This window comes from Schistocerca serialis, chromosome 4, assembly GCF_023864345.2.
Source record: "Schistocerca serialis cubense isolate TAMUIC-IGC-003099 chromosome 4, iqSchSeri2.2, whole genome shotgun sequence".
Lineage (NCBI taxonomy): Eukaryota > Metazoa > Arthropoda > Insecta > Orthoptera > Acrididae > Schistocerca > Schistocerca serialis.
This window is the reverse complement of record NC_064641.1, coordinates 491169594-491190357: the sequence shown is the minus strand read 5'-3', so window position 1 is coordinate 491190357 and position 20764 is coordinate 491169594. Positions and strand designations below refer to the sequence as shown.

The following is a 20764-nucleotide window of genomic DNA, read 5'->3' as shown; positions in this document are numbered from 1 at the left end:
TATGAATGTAAAAAGACTCGTTCCACATCATGATGATTTATAGTGCAAAATGATGCATGGAACATGAAAGTAACCAACCAATTAACCAAGATCGACAGCTCTTAACTTCGGTGATCTGACAAGAAACGGTGACCGGCGTTACCAGTGCGACAAGGCCGTTAGCTAGCGCGCCTCCCTTCAGACCCAAATTCACAACTTATCCACACATTGCGGATGTACTGCCCCTTGACCATTATCCTCATTGAGCGCGGCATTTCGGCGATTCCCATAACAATTCGAGCGTCGTGTGCATCTGCACTAAAGTAATCAATCTGGAAAATTTGGAAATTTGAGGTAAGTTCCTATGGGACCAAACTGCACATTACTTAATCTAACTTAAACTAACTTAAGCTAAGGACGACACACACACCTATGCCCGAGGGAGGACTCGAAGCTCCGAGGGGGTAGCCGCGCGTCTTTGACCGCGCGGCTATCCCGCGCAGCGTAATCAATTTGTGCGTTCTCAGGAAAACAATGTGTTTGCGGTGTCTGTTGTTTCAGGCATATATAATGACGAGCAGTATGTTCATTGTGGATGAAGTCCAGGCTCGAACTCTCACGGGAATCGGCGAAATGCCGCTAGTAATGAGGGTAATGATCATGGTGGAGTACATGAGTAGTGTCTGGATAAATTGAGAATTTTTGTCTGACGGGAGTCGTGCTGGGGTAGTCCGTGTAGTTGCAATGAGCACTGTGTCCAGGTGGCTCAGGGATCAGCGCATCTGACTAGTAACCAGGAGACCTGGGTTCGTACCACAGTTCAACACAAACTGTCAACTTCATCCAATGATTTAAATCAATGCCCACTCACAGTCAGTGTCTGTAATTACATTGTGTCTTAAATAGAATTATATCGCAAGACGACTGCTTATTATAAACTGGGGATATGGGTTCGTTTCCTCGTCAGGCACGACAAATGAGGTTATTTTTAGTGTTCACTACGCTTCTTATCTGGAGACAGTTTTGGTTGAATGTCCAGATTAGTCAAAGGTATCGGCGTGTTTGAATTCAGAATGTGTATTAACTGCCTTCGATCTGGCTGCCAGTCGCCGAGAACAGAGTTGCTATTGTTGCGGAAGGCTCAGAAGCGAACGGTGAAGTGACGCCTGAGGCGCGGTAGTGGGAGGCGTTGGCGGCGAGCCTTCCCCTCCGCTCCCCTCCCAGCCACACACTTCTAGCGGGCCTGGACGCACGCGGCTCGACAGTCAGCGTCGGCGCGGCTCTGCGCAACCACGGCAGCCACAATGTCCTCCACAGCGGCCATCGCCCCGGAACCTGGCATGCCGGTAAGCCAAACACTTTGCTGTTTGGACGTCTGGCGCACTTTCCGCGCAGCAGCGGCTCTGATCGCACGAGCAGGTTTGCACGCCGAGCTTCAGCTGTCGCATGGTCACACGCGCCGGAAAACACGCTGCGTTCAGCAAGACTTGTATTCGACGACGCGATGTGTGTGCATGGCGTTGACGTGTACTGTACTTAAGAAAACAACAGATGGAGCTATTTGCGAGTCTAAGGCAAATCAAAAATCGAAAGCTCTGTAAGACACTTTACGGTTATTATTATTATTGTCCTCTCTGAAGGAAGAATGCAGAAACGTGCGGAATAAAAACAATCTGACTGTGAGACCACTACGCATCGGGTATCGCCTAAATACGCCTTAGTTCTCCATGAGTACGTTTCGCGGATCGATTTATCATCAGGAATTGTGTCTCATTTGTGAACAAAATAGGATTTTCTTTTTTTTCGAGAAACTGATGGGTCTTAAAGTACAATAATACTCGTAGACAATGGAGAATTTTAAAATAGACAGGAAGGTGTAGTATTACGTGTTCACAGGATACACTGAGATCAAATTGCACTTTTGATTGTCACTACAAGTCCAAATGTTATTTTGGCTTCAACTGTGGGAGTGAAGTGCGAGTGATTTAAATAGCAAAATTCCCTAGCATCCAATTTTAAAGTCTATTTACAATCTCATTTATGTTACTATGCCCATGATCAAACCAAGAATCTTCTTCACAAGATTCTATCACTATGACGTGGAACAGGTCATGTTAGAGGCTATGTATTAATTACTTGCTCTTGTGTATTGACTACGTGCATACCATATATACAGGGTGTTACAAAAAGGTACGGCCAAACTCTCAGGAAACATTCCTTACACACAAATAAAATATGTTATGTGGACAAGTGTCCGGAAACGCTTAATTTCCATGTTAGAGCTCATTTTAGTTTCGTCCACCTACGCTCAATGAAGCACGTTATCATGATTTCATACGGGATACTCTACCTGTGCTGCTAGAACATGTGCCTTTACAAGTACGACACAACATGTGGTTCATGCGCGATGGAGCTCCTGCACATTTCAGTCGAAGTGTTCGTACGCTTCTCAACAACAGATTCGGTGATCGATGGATTGGTAGAGGCGGACCAATTTCATGGCCTCCACGCTCTCCTGACCTCAACCCTCTTGACTTTCATTTATGGGGGCATTTGAAAGCTCTTATCTACGCAACCCCAGTATCAAATGTAGAGACTCTTCGTGCTCGCATTGCGGACAGCTGTGATACAATACGCCATTCTCCAGGGCTGCATCAGCGCATCAGGGATTCCATGCGACGGAGGGTGGATGCATGTATCCTCGCTAACGCAGGTCATTTTGAACATTTCCTATAACAAAGTGTTTGAAGTCACGCTGGTACGTTCTGTTGCTGCGTGTTTCCATTCCATGATTAATGTGATTTGAAGAGAAGTAATAAAATGAGCTCTAACATGGAAAGTATGCGTTTCCGGACAAATGTCCACATAACATATTTTCTTTCTTTGTGTGTGAGGAATGTTTCCTGAAAGTTTGGCCGTACCTTTTGTAACAGCCTGTAGAATACCAAATGGAAAAAATTAGCTTTAATAGCAAAACTTTCTCCTCGGTTTCGCAGTCTTATTTTACGCTATGGTTAACAAAACATAAAAATTTCAATTTTAAACTTACTCTGAAAAGTTAACTAAGTACCAATTGTACGAGGTGCACTCAGAAAGTAAGGTGCGATTAGGTGCGAAATGGTAACCACTGTGAAAATCCAATGGAACTACGCACAGCCATGTTGGGCAGTGTCTTTAGTGTGCCTGTCGATTGCTTCACGTCGCTCTTTTCAGTTCAGAGCGCAAAGTGATCACGTAGAAATGCCTAAAACAACAGTATCTCCCTAGTATGCGGATCTGGTGAGAGATTTCGCCTGAAGCTATGCATACCACATAACATAAATGTCATGCGTTTATTTCTTCAAGACAATTTTCAGGTGCATTCTGCAAGGGCAATGAAGACGCTCCTGCAGCGTTGTCTATGGGAAGTGTTTGATCACCCACAATACAGCCGTTAATTGACTCCCTCCGTTGTTCATCTCTGCTCACATGAACCGCTGGCTACGAAGACATTTTGACACAACCAACGAAAGGCAGACCAGCTTAGAGAATTGGCAGAATGCACAGGCGGGCCGGCCAGGTTGGCCGAGCGGTTCTAGGCGCTACAGTCTGGAAACGCGCGACCGCTACGGTCGCAGGCTTGAATCCTGCCTCGGGCATGGATGTGTGTGATGTCATAAGGTTAGTTAGGTTTAAGTAGTTCTAAGTTCTAGGGGACTAACGACCTCAGAAGTTAAGTTCCATAGTGCTCAGAGCCATTTGAACCATTTTTTTTTTTTTTTTTTTTTTTTTTTTTTTTTTTTTTTTTTTGCACAGGCGGCTGTTTTCTGTAACGAGGGTACTGGAAAGTTTGTACAACGCCACAACAAATGTCTTAAGTCGGAGCGGCGACTATTTAGATAGGTAGCTGGAAGGTGTGACTAAGCGTTGAGAATAAAAAATTTTTGATTTTCGCAGTTGTTTTCATTTCGCGACCGATCGGACCTTACTTTCCGAACAGCCCTCATAAATACAGACTAAAAAACATACATCAGAAACCTTGAGGATGTAGTCTTTATATTAAAACACTTTAAAAACTCATATGAACATGGGTCCGAAGGTTCTTCTTTTGCGAGGATGAAACGATTTATTATTTATGGCACAAAAACTACCTGCTTCCATGCATCCTCTCTGAGTCTGCGTTGTATGTTTTTCTGTACGTTGTGCAACACTCCTGCTGTGTTTCGTATTTGGTCGACTCCAATTTGGATACGCTCCGTCAGAACACCGACGGGAGCTGAGTACACCACGGTTTTTATGTGTCCCTAAAGAAAAAAAAAATCACTGGATTGAAATCTGAAGATCCGGAAGGCCATGGATCCCCCTCGACCAATCCCACTGTTAGGAAAAATGTTATCGAGATAACGGCGAACTATCGATGTAAAGTGAGGTGGAGCACCATCGTGTATAAATCACATTCGTTGTATGACGTCTGGAGGTCCACCATCAAGTAAATGAAGGTAGACATCGAATATATCGTTGTGGTGTGATGGGTGTTACTATGAAACAGAACAGACAACACTTAAACGGAACAAAGCAAATGCTGTTACCAACTGCAAACAAGAAATTGAGTAAAAATGCACATTTGAGGTAAATTACACAACCGGGAAACATTACAGCGAATTTCTCTCATATCCCCGTAATGAAGAATTTTCGGACTCATGTTCATATGACCTTTTTGTAATGTTTTGAAATCTAGAATAAATCTCCAAAGTTTCTGAGACATGTTTTTCTATACTCTGTATTATTCATACTCTTCGAATATAAACAGGCATTTGTACGTGCATTTTCCGACATTGTCACTGGCAAATGGACGAGATAAAAGAATGACATGCCTCGCGAAAGTTATCGTGACAATTTTTTTAGAAGTTTATCTAGGAAAGTGGCTGGTAACTGCAGTTTTAATATGAGAATAGGTGGACGAGTTGGAAAGTAATGGCTCCGAATTTTTATGTGAAAATTCTTAAAGTTTTTTAAATGAAACAAACGTTATTAACACCCTACATCATTATTCTTCAAGTCTACGTATTTGCAGCTCCTGTCCCTAGAGAGCTTCGATTTGTAGCGTGTAACATTGCGGTGTGTAACTACGTCAGTGTGTGTGAGAAAAAGCGTGCTGCAATTGAGTTTCGAATTCAAAGAGTTCATCCACAAGTGGAGCAGCCTCTTCTTCAGTACGACGATGCCAGGCCACACCGGAGCGCTGTGACATCTGCAGCAATACGACGCCTTGGGTTCACTGCCATCGACATTCTTCCATACAATCCCGACTTGGTCCCACGCGATTTTCATCTGTTTGCAGAACTTAAAGAACATCTTCGAGGATTTCCCTGTAACAGTGATGAAGCGATTTAGATGGGGGGAGGCTGTGGTTCCATCAATAAATCCAAAAATTCAATAGCGACGGCATCAACAAACTGGTCTTTCGCTGGGAGAAATGTTTTCGTTCCAGGGTGACTGTTGAGAAATAACTTTGTAGACTATTAATAAAGTTCGTTTTGTTCACAAAGCTTCGAGAGTTTTCACGTGAAAGATTCGGAAGCGGTACTTTTCAGTACAACCTCTTAATTTTCTTTTAGTTATTGTGAAGGAGGGCGATTTTCTTTTTACTGATAGCTTGCGGCGTAGCTATGCTTGCTATGGCACCGGCATTTCTTTTTCGTGCTTATGTCTTCCACGCTTATCATAGTTCCATACGATCATTTCATATCACAGCTACTGCAGCAGCTGATAGGGAAATTGTATTCTTATTCAGCCAAATTACATTCTTGACTAATCCGAACTGTGCACAGTCCACTGCTGTTCCCCCTACTCTTGTGACAGTGAGCCGTTCGGCTTCACAGGCACCCTGAAAAACAAAAAAAAAAGACGTTCATATATCAGTAAACTAAAATTATAAGCCAGTAAATTACCTAGAGACTCGGTCTTCGTTAAAAGAGTTTCTTTGATGTGCTGAATGAAACTGCCCGATGTAGTTCATGTGTACACAAACAGTTTGCAATATGAATTTCTCCCGAGATCCTCCTTTTCTACAACTGAAAAATGGAACATCTAAAGTGCCTTTCGCTATTTTATCTTTTGGAACGCACATAGTGCCGCTTTAGCCTATTCCTGCTGCATATGATGGGAAATGGCAAAAACTTATTCTTTTACAAGATTTACGACGGGAAATTAAAAATAGATAATTGACGCATCTAATACACCTTAGAAACGCCCTTACTGAAGGCTATGATGACATCTGTTGGCGTTCTAATAACAGACATAGAGAAATGACACTTAACTAATGCCTGAAAGGGTTACTTTCGTCCCTAAGGTTGCAAATGATGTGGAACCATATTGCACACTAAATAAAGTTCCTAAATATTCGTGGTAGTACACTAAATCGAGCGTCTTAATAGCTGTGACGGTAAACAATTCATTTAAGTGGTCCCCCTTAACAATGGCGCTTGTATTTTTTGCAGATGACGGATAGCATTAAAATGTAAGTAACTGAATGCATACATTAATACAAGAGGAGACGTGAATGACTCGCAGACAATTCGGGAATGTGCATATTATCCAGCTGTCATTGAGTCAAAGATATCGCTTAATATCAATTCATGGGTCTTAACACTGCGAGAAGATTTTCTTAAAGGCGCATCTAAATCCCCCCTCGCTCCCCCTCTCCCCCCAAAAAATCATGAAGATAATTTCAAACAATTAACTGGTGCTCGTTGAATGATGCTTGTGTTAATCACTGATTGTTACCGCAATTGTCTATCATTTTCAGTTTCAGATGCTTCATATGTCACGGTGTATCTTGAGAGTAAACTTTTCTGTACACTGTTATTTATTTCCGTAGAAGGTATCAACTTAATTCAGATAAGATTGTTAAATGTATCAAAATCCGCTCTCTTTACATAAAACATACCTGCACTATTTTTGTGTCGATGTACTTACTTTATTTCTTTATGTCTGGATAGAAAGACGGGTAAACAGTGGTTGCAACACAGTTCTATTAACGTAATTTGTGCATCTATCTATACTAACTCAGTCCGAAGTTGCGCTCCCCCCTCTGATGCCTTTTCCATAGCTGGTCGTAGTAACCTCGTTAAATCGTCGCGTAAGAAACAGATCAGTTTCGTTTTTAAATCGTAAAAAGCGAAAAAAGGTGGAAAAAGAAACATAAAATCTTGGTGAAAAGGAGCACACAATATGTTTCCTCGTTGGCTAACCGTTTCTCGCATTATATTCGCAAATAAATAATAACCTTACACCACAAAGTTATTGCACTGCGTCTCACACTATGCACAACAACGAACCGATGTTTCTTAACGGTCTGGCACTACGACGAATACTGAACCTTTACTAAGAGATGCAAGTATTAGTTTAATTGAAATAAAGCAATTTTTGGGCAATTTTATGGAAACTTAATGCAGTTCGAGATTACATGCATAGATCAACGACCCCTTTCTGTCACTTTAACATGCAGATATCTGTAGTTCACTTGAAGGATAAACAGTGAAATACGTGATGTATTCAGCCGGCAATGGGAGTTGCTGGTTCCGCCCGTGTGAATAACCCATACCGTTAATGGTATGCGCGGGAGGCGCCCGACGTAGTCGTGTCGTAATAGCTGTTGTTGAATGGTTGCTATGGTTACAGTCACCGAAAGTGGGCCGCGAATCGCTTGTGTGTCACGATTCCTTCGCCGACCTTATTTATGGTCCATGCCTGAATCAAAAACAGTACGACGATGAACATTTCTTGTGTCCTCTACTAGAGAGTTGTGTTTATAAAGTAATCACACTTAAATAGTCGTAGCTTCTTCCATATTGGCAGCTCAGAAACGATTCGATGACCTCCATCTCCTTGTGTGTACCAGTTGCATCTGTAACTTCTCACGCGTGTATCTGTCGACGCAAATTATTTTACTGGAAAGTTATAAGCCAGGCAGTGAATATAGTGTCAAGCTATCAAGCTAGGCAATAACTACAATCAAACTCACTTAACTCAGGATACTCTGTCACATGATACTGAAAAAAAAAGACACTGTACAGTGTGCACTGTGGAAGATTTTGCACTCATATTGCTCTGGTTGGTTGTAGCAGAGAGTTCATTTGCTTCACAACACAGTTATGTGAGACAATGCTTCATAATAGAACAAATTTAATTATCGCTGGCATCTCACTCACCTGGAGGATGTATCCTTTTTTTATATTCACTTTTTAAGTGACGTGTACCGCTCTTGAAGTCCGAGTTGTCGAACTAGAATCTCCGTGCTCTTAGGAACGTCTAGAGATTATGATTAGAAAACCACTAGAGCTCCCCACCCAGCAACATACGAATTCTGAGTTCGCCTGCCCTATAGCTTGCCAACGGAGGCCGAGTTTTCTGACATAATATGTTAAAAATTTAAGTGGTTCGTAACTAACAGCATACAGATTGAAATTTTGCTCCCGCTTGTAGAAAGCTACGTAAGTTTGCGTAGCAGTGCAGTAATTGCAAGTAAAAGCATTTAGCTGCTTTTCGGCGGGTTGGAGGGCATAAAGGGGGTCACGCTGCGACTTTCAAACACGGTGATTCAAGTATTCACGCCGCAGTGAACTCTGATGATCAACGTGGATGCGAGTAATGTAATGCAAGATTACCGAATATCATCGAATAACAGTGTTCCCTTGCTAGTACATTCACAGTTTTATGACTGTAAGATAGCACGATATTGGCACCATGCTTCCAATATTCTGTAAATTCTTTTCGATTTATATTTACATTAGCTCACAATGGGACTATTAATCATTTCATTGGCTGATACTGGCCAGCACCACATAGTAACAATTTCTGAAGTGCTGCATGCCTCGGTGTTGGGGTTGAGCACAGACAGAAAGGGCGAGGCCCGTTACACGTTTCTCAAAAGCCACTATCGACTAGGAAGGGGCGAGGAAGAATGTTGAAGTGTTCAGCAGGGGTGGACAATTACTGTCCTGAGAGAGAGGGCAGAGCGAGGAGGCGGCGGTTTACAGTGGTGGAGACCGCAGAATCCCTGGCAGCGCGGTCGGTGTAGGTGAGAAATTGCACTCCAGTGATATATATATATGCCACAAGAGCGTCAGGAGGCGGAACAAGAAAAAACACAAAAACACATTCTTTTAGTGTGTATGGGTTCACAAAAGATCGACACGAGCTGACGTCCAAGAAATCTTCTCATGGGAAGTGCTGAGGCACGCTTCCTACTATAAAACAGAGATGTGTATTTGGTTGGCGGAGTGCTATAAATATGTAGGAGGGGAAATGGAAACCCACAAAAAAGGTTCTGAATGGAGTGTGAGGTTCAAGTGATTGGCTGGCAGATCCATGACCAATGTAGTTGGAGGTCATGTTTTTGTATTGGCTGCTGGGTTTCGTCGCCTGAGCGCAAATGCAGACACTGCGTGTCCTAGAGGGAGCGGGCATTTGGCGCGGAGAGGCACTTCTCTCTGGGGATCGACCTAGTGACTTTACTGGCGACAGACACTATGGAAAATCCAGCAGTTGGCTTTCTAGAAGTGATACTTTCGACGCAAAGAGTGCTGGGTTTCTCCGTGGAGAGAGTTGGGCTTCTGCTTACTCGAGTGACGATTCTTTACCCATCTGTGGAACCTAGTACACATTGAAATCTGTTTTTACGGAAGAATATTTGAGTCGAATCTCTGTTCCTGGCTAGTGAGCAAACAGAAATCTTGACTCGTGTTCTGTCTTGTACTGAGGTCATATCAGCCCTAGGAGTTTTATGATGGCATATTGCCTCCCCTGTGTACGTAGAGAATTGCAGGTATGGCACATACATCATCTTCACGGTGGTCAACGCCCCAACGAGCACATCAGCAGTTACAGTACAATTGCTGTTCGTACTTCAGTAGGTGATATGTGTACTCCGGTTCGGTGGTTAGGGCAACGCTTACAGTAAATGTGTTGAGTTCCATTTGCTTGTCCACTGAGCTTTTTTTGAGAGTGCCAGTCAGGGTGTAGGTCTTCTGTTTCTCACCGTCAACAAGTATCAGCCAACTTTGTATCCATATAAGGGGGGGTGTGGTATAAAGAAAGACAAACATATATTCTGCCAATCTCGAAATTACATTTAAAGTAGAATCCGACATTGTGTACTTCATATTTATTCAATTTTTTGTACTCTACTTTATTTTAAGAATAAATAATTTACTTTATTCAATTTGTGATCCATTCTGGTAGCATTCTAATAGGAATGCGTGGTTTTAAGTGCTGAAGTGAAGTGAAATAAAACCACAATGATACTTCACTTTATGCAAATACGTAGATGTAGGCTGTCAATGACAGGGTCATTTTCGAGCGAGGTGGCGCAGTGATTAGCACATTGGACTCGCATTCTGGAGGACGACTGTTCATATCCGGAAGAGGACCAGTCCGATTACCAGAAAGCCACGTGCAGGTTTTGTTTACTTTCTTGTCCATGAGGTGGCTCCGTTGCATCGTATTTAGATTGTCCCAAGACAGAACGCATTATGAACCAACGACAGACCCTATTACTCAGTGCTATTCAGAGACGAACAGTAAAACATGATGGAGCAGTACCGGTACTGTATTTCCTGGTCGCTGGATTGGAAGGGGAGGTCCTATTCCATGCCCTGCGAGGTCACCTGACCAGAATCCCAATGATTATTTCCTATTAAGATATCTAAAAAATACTTGCGAATGAGACCCCAGTGGAAACGGAGAAGAAATTAGTTGCCAGAATAGTATTTGCCTGTTGTGTGATTCGAAACACACCAGGGATATTTGTCAGGGTGCATCAGAATCTTGTTCGCCGATGTCATGCTTGCTTTGAGGTTGATGGCCGTCAGTTTCAGCACATTTTGTAAGATACAATACAAATGGTACGTTCACTGTGTCAGTGATGGCATTTGCAGTTAACGAATGTAAATAAACAAGTACACAGTGATATGATTTTATTCCTGTTATCTCCTTAAGCTGGCTTCTCCGACCTCTGTGTCATGTTAAATTTTTGCACGCTCTTACAGAAACACCCTCTATGTTACCAACACCAAGGATGTTTACAGAGACATGTACACAAAACAGATGACAGGATTACTAATGCTAATGCCTAAGCAGAAAGCACAAAAGGGGTTTCAACGAGGTATCTTAGTTCGTCCCATATGCCCGATAAAATCTGTGTTAAGAATTATTCCACAACGAAACATGCAACCATCGACTGCAAGTAACCTAGCTCGTTGAAATCAAAGAAGGTTACAGTAGTTCTGTGTGTGGAGAAAATTATGGTAATTTCAATCTTCAACCAGAGCGGAATAGTTTATGAACAAGAGGTCTCCACACATCACTCTTACTGGAAACTATCCTCTATTAAGTTTGAAGATATTGTCAAAACGGATTTAAAACATCGTGTACTGAGGCCATCTGGCTACACGACTATACTACATACCTCCCTTTTCTGCCAATGTACAGCAGTAAATAAACAAATGATGTTTGAATTGTGTGCCCAATGAGTTCTTAATGTCTTACGATGGAAGTGTAGGTGTATCAAATGCATTGTGTGACCTTTCACAGCTATTTTATGCATCTATTCTCTTCCCAGACAAAGACGATCCGATGGATTCATTCTGAGCCTTTAAAGTTCATGGCTATCTTTCATGCCTTGTTTCAAAAGAACAATCTCCTCCGGAAGTTATCACTCGCGATGGCTTCACTTTACTTTTTTTGTCGACACGAAAGATTACAGATCTTTTCACACAGTCGATAACAACTATCATGTGGACAAAGCACCTGACAAAATCCGTGACCCTGAACCGTATCTCACGATAACCCATGAGAATCGAGATAGGGTTCATAAAGCTACTTACAGACTGTAAATCTGTTAAGTGCGTCACATCTTCTGATTACGCCTTTTCAGCGAATTCTATGGGTTAGAGAGATGGTTTGGCCGATAGCCTACTGTTATTAATACCCGCGCTTATCTTCGTCAGTAAGAATGACAATGAGTTATTAACCCGATGTACGACAGTTCAGACACAGTGAAATGGAATTATACGCTGCACTGCTAAGCACAAAACATTGTGAGAATGATTCTGCACAGTTCGTGAGATATCTGTGACACCTTGACAACCGGCACTTCTCTCGAGATTCTAATAGATCTGATGCGTTATGTAGAAACCAACGCGTTTGAAGATGAACCTGCAAGGTGATGCAGGTCACGAAAGGGTTATTTGTGGTGGAAAGCGAAATATGTACCGCACTGGCCCGAAGAGAGAAGAGGGAAGGAGAGAAACTCAGTGTAGTTTTATATTTTTATTCGAGGAAAAGCTCACAAACAGTCAAATCAGTTGCTATAGCAAAAAGGTTTATTAAAATCCTTTGACCTAGGTTTCAAGTCTTTGAAAACGTCTTCTTCGAATCAGTGACTGACGTTGGTTATATGGGCAACATTATGTAACCACTGCCAATCATTGATCCTTCCGAAGAAGACGTTTTCAAAGGCGTTGAAGCCTAGGTCAAGGGGTTCTAATAAACATTTTTACTAGATAGGTTTCTGAATGGTGCGAAAATTGGCAATTGATCATAAGTAACGAAAAGTCTGAGGTCATCCACATGAATGCTAAAAGCAATCTATTAAACTTCGGTTACACGATAAATCCATCAAATCTAAAGGTCGTAAATTCAACTAAATACCTAGGTATTACAATTACGAATGACTTAAATTTGGAAAGAACACGTAGAAAATACTGTGGGGAAGGAGAAGGAAAGGCTGATTTACTGTCAGAACACTTAGAAGATATGAAGATCTACTAAAGAAACTGCCTACACTACGATTGCCTGTCCTCTTTTGGAGTACTGTTGCACGGTGTGGTTCCTTACCAGATATGATTAACGGAGTACATCGAGAAAGTTCAAAGAAGAGCAGCACGTTTTGTATTATCGGAAAATAGGGGAGAGAGTGTCACGGACATGATACAGGATTTGTGGTAGTCATCATTTCAAAACAAAGGCGTTTCTCGTTGCGGCGGGATCTTCTCGTGAAATTTAAATCACCAATATTTCAATCACCAACTTTTTCCTCTGAATGCGAAAATATTTTTTTGAAGCCGATCTACACAGGGAGAAACGATCATCGTAATAAAATAAGAGAAGTCAGAGCTCGCATGGAAAGATACAAGTTTAGATTTTTCCTGGCTCTGTTCGAGAGTGGAATAATAGAGAATTAGTGTGAAGGTGGTTCGATGAACCCCGTTCCAGGCACTTAAGTGTGATTTGCAGAGTATCCATGAAGATGTACATGTAGATTCACTATCAAACCCTCTCACAAATCGTAAAAAATCCGTCATACGAGTATATCGTACTTAAAACTACATGGAAGAGGACAGTAAATGCAGTGACAATTAATACAGTGACAATGGAGGCCAGATTACCAATCCTACAATTATCTGTAAATGTCACTTTGATTCAGAAACAGGTAGTTCTCACAATTTTCTGTTATCCTCTTTTCTGAACCAAATTCGTTCTGTTATTTCCGAGTTACAGTCAGTCGTCTTAACAAAGTCGTGCATGCTAGTGCTGCTAACTAGACAAGTTATATTGCTCAGTGAATGGCTGCGGCCAGTGATCTTTAACGGAAGATTTTCGTCTCTTGGAATGCACTCCCATTGAGCCAGAGCGCTGCCTTGACACCGCGGCAGCTGTTTGTTCAATAACTGTATTCGACACGCAACGCCTTCCCAGAACGGGTCGATGGGAGATCCGCGCAGACACTGCTGTAATGGACACCTCTGCGCGACGTGGTCAGCTCAGGTCACGATCACGCTACGAAAGAATAGTGCTGTCCCACTATATGTGGAGACGCAGATAAGAGGCCACATACAATACACTGCCCAACAAAAAATGTGAAACACTCAGAAGGGGAGGAGGAACGAAAATGAAACTTCTTGGTTCGAGAGGGTATGTACCCGTATCTTATATATGTGATTACGGAATCGACTTGGCAGAATGAGCCCTCCTATATGACGCTGCATGCCTTCTGGCTTGGATGTATGGACTGATATTGTTCCGCGTCCAGCCATCCTGATTTAGGTTTTCCGTGATTTCCCTAAATCGCTCCAAGCAAATGCCAGGATGGTTCTTTTGAAAGGGCACGACCGACTTCCTTCCCCGTCCTTTCATAATCCGATGAGACCGATGACCTCGTAGTTTGGTCTCTTCCTCTAAAACAACCCAACCCAACTGATACTGTTGGGAAGGGAGTCATAAAGCCTTTGTATCCTTTCCTGAAGCAAGCTTCCCCACAACAGTTGTAACTGGTCCTAGAAATCCTGGATACTGACGCTGGGACATGTTCTATCGATGACAGATCTGAACACGGGAGTATCTCATCACCAAGTAGACAGTTCATAGAGGCATATGTCATGTGTGGACGAGCACTGTCCAGCTGAAAAATTGCATTACGATACTGTCACATGAGGGGTAACATATAGGAAGCAGGGTCTTCATGCTGTCAGATTTCCCTCAGTCACTGCCAACAATAACTTGAATTCATATCCAGTGGGTTTTCACACCATGGCGCAGGGAATAACACCGCTGTACCTCTCTAAAACATTGGAAGAATGTAAACCTCTGCTCAGAACGCCGCCGTACATGCCATCGATGGTCATGCTGGGTAGTGTGCAACCACGATCATCTATCATCAATAGTCCGTAGACCCCACCATGGCACCACTCCAAACGAAGCTGTTTGTGTTCTGATGCTGACGGCAGCCTAAGTGTGGGACCTTAACTCCCTAGCCAGTTGTTGGTAGTCTGGACCAATGGTGCTGAATGACAGAGTATGTTGCGCGGAGTCCACTACCTGTTCTCGGATGGCAGGCGCGGATGTGAAAGAGTTACGATGTACTTCGTGTTCATTACGGTGATCCCGCCTTGTGGTTGTCAGATGTACTCGGCCGGAACACGACTACGATTTTACCTACCCTCACATTATTATACATTCCAACATCGGGCCATTGTTACATCCCAATGACCCTCATTTCTGGATATTGCACGATTCGGCCAGCAGACCAAATGGAGACCCACGACGAGCTATTTTCCGTCAGGTGCTGATAATACTATCTGATTCAAGTACACATCTCTTCGTACTGACCGCTCAAAAGCTGACGCTGTTCACGTCCCTTATATGTCACACCAGGCCTGATAACAATACTAAACTTAAACAACTCCAGTGCAGTCTGGTGGCCATGCTGCCTGTCACAGAGCATTTAAAGTCTAATTGTTTACATGCCAGCCGACTGTGTGCTTGTACGAAGTCCATTAACATCCTACCACGCTTTGTGGGCGTTTCACCTTGTATTGTTAGGCAGAGTATATGCAGAACAAGTAAGTATGTCGAGGTGCTGTTTTCTCTACGTTATAGCGGAAAAGTGGCAAGTTTTCTGGCCGTACACAAGTATTTTTAACATTTTTTATGTCGCTTTCTTATCTGTTTGCCCGGAACAAATTCTGCAGTTGATGTTAAACTAATTTCCGATAAGCTACGGACAGGAAGCTTTCAACATAGTGCTGAACTGCATGAAAACGAAATTTTAACTAGCCTTTTGTGTCTGGTGTGTGGCGGAGGGTACTATATAATTCTGTTCGGCAAAGATTTTGCAGTTGATTTCAGAGTATGTTCCCGTTGAGCTAGAGCCTTGAATCTTTCAACATACCTCATGAAAATGCAATATTAAATCGCTTTCTTGTCTGGAGTGTGACGGAGAGTAGTTTGTGCAGTCCTAATATATATCCCTTTTCCTGTTTCAGTTGTGAATGTTTCACATTAGGAACGATTGCTAGTAAGCCTCTGTGTGAGCTCGTTTCTCTCTAATTTTTACGTTCACGGTGTTTTCGCGAGATAGACGTAGGAGGAGGCGATATCCTCGTCGAGTCAAGTAAATAGAAACTAGAAGTGAGGTTTACCACATGTCTATTGCAATCTCTTCAAAATATTTCAAACCGACCGAAAAATTTCAGGCTTGCAAGACTAAAAAACAGAAATAATACTTTAAAGAAAAAACTTGTTAACATAACACGTTTTTAAAACTGACTAAAACGTGTGAAATAACTTCTCCTTGCTCCATAGAGGTTCCTAATCCCATACAGACTGTCCTGAAAAATTTGTGCTTGTGAATTTTTTATAGCTACGACGAGACTTATAAAATCTAAAACGTAAAACGTGGGGTACATGCAGCGGTAATAGTAAGCAGTGTAGAGAGTAGTTGTCTTTGATAAAAATCACACAACATTTCTTAACACTTCCAGTGCCACAAAATCGTTAGTAACTTAGGTAAAATAATCGCGCATCAGTTATTTATTGCATGTGCTCCACGTTTTTCGTTTTAAATTTTACAGGTCTTGTCATAGCTGTTCACAATCACAGATTTTCATGACTATCAGTGTGGGTTTAGGAATATCTATGGGGCTAGGAAAAATTATTTTATACTTTTTAGTCCGATTAAAAAATGTGTCATATTAAAAAGTTTATTTAAATTATTGTTACCGTTACAGCTGCCGAATGATGACATCAACTATATGCTTGTTTCTAACACATTAAAATGAGACTTCAAAGAGGAGTTCAGTGACATTACACGCTTAGTACTTGATCAAATGCTAACGTGACAACGGCGCCACGAACCACTGTACCACCGTCAGGAGTAGAGGTTGTAACGGGACTTCCTCCTCTAGCATTACTTTTCCTCAACAGTAGTTGTCGATACCATTATTATTTTTCGAGTTTTGGACAGGTCAATATTATCTCAGTTGCTTTTCTGAAAACTTTCATATAATTTTATACACAGTACGTTATATTGCAAGTTATAAGTTATGAAAATGAATTACCTTACAAAATGTCTTAGTCTCGATGTTATAATCGATAAGTATTAGTTCTGAATGTACAGTTAAAATTTTTTTTTTTTTAGAAACATTTGAAATTACGAACTATTGACACACTTAAAATTTCTGTTATTAATTACGCAATACTGTGCTAGTTACTATGTTTATTTCTGGATTCATTTATGAAATAATAATCGAAAGTAATACTGTAACAGAACCAAGTAGAAATTCATTTGTTAAGAAAAACTGTACACCATTTGAAATATGGTTATTTCCGCAGAGTGTGAGAGTCGTAAGCATGCCTCTGATGTGATCTGACGTAGTTTTGTATTTTGTGCGAACAATGTGATTTCGGCTTTGTTTATGTGAAAAATCAAAAGATTATATGGTATAATAAATGTGAAATAATATATTTACCTAAAAACAAAAAATCTGCAATAACAATATTCAAATTTACTTAGATCAATTCAACCGTGAGGACCTAAAATGTGTCATTTTCAGCTTCAAAAATCAGACCCCAAGACAAGAAAAACTGGAGCCAACTCTACATGACGAGCTAAGTAAACTAGAAAGTTTATTGTAGTCTTCGCTCTTCTCAAATCTTCATAAAAGACTAATGTGGACAATAGATGGAATTAGGAAGGAGGAGGGAGATTGCAAGGTCCCATAATGGTATGCCTTAGTGTGCAAAATGTGAGCAAACACGTAACTCAGGAACCGTTCTTGAGTTTACCTGTGCGCGTCATGCCCACCAGTCTGCACTGCTGTTGCAGCGATCAGGGAACTCAGTCGTGCAACTACTCAAACTTCCACAGTGTCTACGACAGTCGTTAACGTGGATATGATTTTCGCATATGGCGAGCGAACATGGCCAAACTTTTAGAGCAGCGGTTCAGTTGTATACTGAAAGGTATCCTCATTGTACCAAGCCCTCAGGCTCTATTTTTCATATGATATAAAGATATTCAAGAGTGGCGGCCAGCCCCGGCTACGAATGTGTAGCACGAACTCTTTTCTACGTCCGGACGACAGCGGTAATAAATTATACACACAAACCTTCCTTGTGAACCAACCTGTATTTTAGTGTAAACCATATTAGAATCGGTAGGGTAGTTCCTGAGATTACCCCTAACGTACAGGCAGAAAAATGGATCAGTTGTTTGAATTTGTTATACCTATAGATATTGGAAGTGTGGAGACAGAATACATCAGCGAAAAAGTACAGTAACTGATGACAGAAATCCAGCTAACCTTCAAGCAGCGGTACATACATGTCACTAACAGACAGCCTGAATGTGCGAGTGGGATTGTTCAAAGAAATGTTCTGAGAAATCTACACGGTCCAGTCACATTAATGTGAACACGGCCTATGTTCGACTTCAAAGTGCAATAACCACTCATAAACGGTAAGTGGCAGCTCTAACAGTTGGAGGGTATATAAAGCATATCCGAGAGCCGGGAAAAACAGTGCAGTCGTCGTCGTATCGCCGTTGTCCTATTGCGGAAACGAAACGTCTATATTTGTAAACTGTACATGTGCTGCCGTGTTAAAGTATACCGTGCATGACGAAACAGCGCTATCCTAAACAGACGCCGAGGCAGCTGTAGTCCACCACGGGTAATACACAAATGGCCATTAAAATTGCTACATCAAGAAGAAATGCAGGTATTCATTGGACAAATATATTATATTAGAACTGACATGTGATTACATTTTCACGCAGTTTGGGTGCATAGATCCTGGGAAATCAGTACCCAGAACAACCACCTCTGACCATAATTACGGCATTGATACGCCTGGGCATTGAGTGAAACAGAGCTTGGATGGCGTGTACAGGTACAGCTGCTCATGCAGCTTCAACACGATACCATAGTTCTTCAAGAGTAGTGACTGGCATATTGTGACGTGCCAGTTGCTCGTCCACCATTGACCAAACGTTTTCAATTGGCGAGAGATCTGGAGAATGTGCTGACCAGGGCAGCAGTCAAACATTTTCTGTATCCAGAAAGGCCCGTACAGGACCTGCAACATGCGGTCGTGCATTATCCTCCTGAAATGTAGGGTTTCGCAGGAATCGAATGAAGGGTAGAGCCACGGGTCGCAACACATCTGAAATGTAACGTCCACTGTTCAAAGTGCCGTCAATGTGAACAAGAGGTGACCGAGACGTGTAACCAATGGCACCCCATACCATCACGCCGGGTGATACGCCAGTATGGCGATGACGAATACACGCTTCCAATTTGCGTTCACCGCGATGTCGCCAAACACGGATGCGACCATCATGATGCTGTAAACAGAACCTGGATTCATCCGAAAAAATGACGTTTTGCCATTCGTGCACCCAGGTTCGTCGTTGAGTACACCATCGCAGGCGCTCTTGTCTGTGATGCAGCGTCAAGGGTAATCGCAGCCATGGTCACCGAGCTGATAGTCCATGCTGCTGCAAACGTCGTCGAACTGTTCGTGCAGATGGTTGTTGTCTTGCAAACGTCCCCATCTGATGACTCAGGGATCGAGACGTGGCTGCACGATCCGTTACAGCCATGCGGATAAGATGCCTGTCATCTCAACTGCTAGTGATACGAGGCCGTTGGGATCCAGCACGGCGTTCCGTATTACCCTCCTGAACACACCGATTCCATATTCTGCTAACAGCCATTGGATCTCGACCAACGCGAGCAGCAGTTTCGCGATACGATAAACCGCAATCGCGATAGGCTACAATCCGATCTTTATCCAAGTCGGAAACGTGATGGTACGCATTCCTCCTCCTTACACGAGGCATCACAACAACGTTTCACCAGGCAACGCCGGTCAACTGCTGTCTGTGTATGAGAAATCGTTTGGAACTTTTCCTCGTGTCAGCACGTTGTACGTGTCGCAACCGGCGCCAACCTTGTGTGAATGATCTGAAAAGCTAATCATTTGCATATCACAGCATCTTCTTGCTGTCGGTTAAATTTCGCGTCTGTAGCACGTCATCTTCGTGGTGTAGCAATTTTAATGGCCAGATGACGAGGACTAACGACGGCTGCGGAGAAGTGTACGGGCGAATAGACGTGCAACTGTTGGACAGCTGGCCGCCGAGACGAACGAAGGGACTACCACCGTTCTCTCTCCAATGATCGCTCAACGAATATTGTGGTTTATGGGCCTCTGTAGGAGGAACCTGGCTCAGGCAGCCATGCTCTCTGCTGTTCATCGGCGACGAAGCGTGGAATTTGCACGCCGATATCCCAGCTGGACGTCAGCCGAGTAGCGACACGTGGCCTTTTCAGATGAATCACTTTTTATGCTCCATTGGACTAAAAGAAAACATCCTGCGACAATCGTCGTAATGGTCCAGGCCGGAAGAGTAATCGTTTTGATCTGGGGAATGTTCTTGTGGTATTGCCTGGGTCACCTGGTCATTCTGGGAGACAAAATGGATCAACATAAATATGTATTTATCCTTGGGGACTATATCCACCTCTACATTCAGTTCGTTTTTTCCTCTGGACGATAGAATCCACCAGCAGGACAACGTAACGTGTCACACAGCTCGCAGTGTATAAATGGCTCTGAGCACTATGGGACTCAACTGCTGTGGTCATTAGTCCCCTAGAACTTAGAACTACTTAAACCTAACTAACCTAAGGACATCACACACATCCATGCCCGAGGCAGGATTCGAACCTGCGACCGTAGCAGTCGCACGGTTCCGGACTGCGCGCCTAGAACCGCGAGACCACCGCGGCCGGCGCTCGCAGTGTATAAAGGGTGATTCACAAAGATATGTAAAGGTCTTAATATGTTATTCTAAAAGTAATACTAAAGAAAAAAGTTCGTATAAACATAGGTCGGCAAAAGTTTAATTACGGAGTTACGGCTAATAAAAGATTTTCCCTGAAATTTAGTAACTTTGCTA

The 20764-nt window shown here is 42.6% G+C and overlaps 1 protein-coding gene across 5 annotated transcripts in view; it reads left to right on the top strand.

Moving 5' to 3' along the window:
* The first annotated feature begins 1210 nt into the window (after positions 1 to 1210).
* Positions 1211 to 20764, top strand: part of LOC126475206 (ninjurin-2-like) — a 148596-nt gene continuing 129042 nt past the window's right edge. For all 5 annotated transcript variants that reach the window (XM_050102855.1, XM_050102857.1, XM_050102860.1 and 2 more), the window contains exon 1: positions 1211 to 1325. In XM_050102855.1, coding sequence (XP_049958812.1) covers positions 1284 to 1325 — 42 coding nt within the window. In that variant the 5' untranslated portion in view covers positions 1211 to 1283. The remainder of the gene's footprint in view (positions 1326 to 20764) is intronic.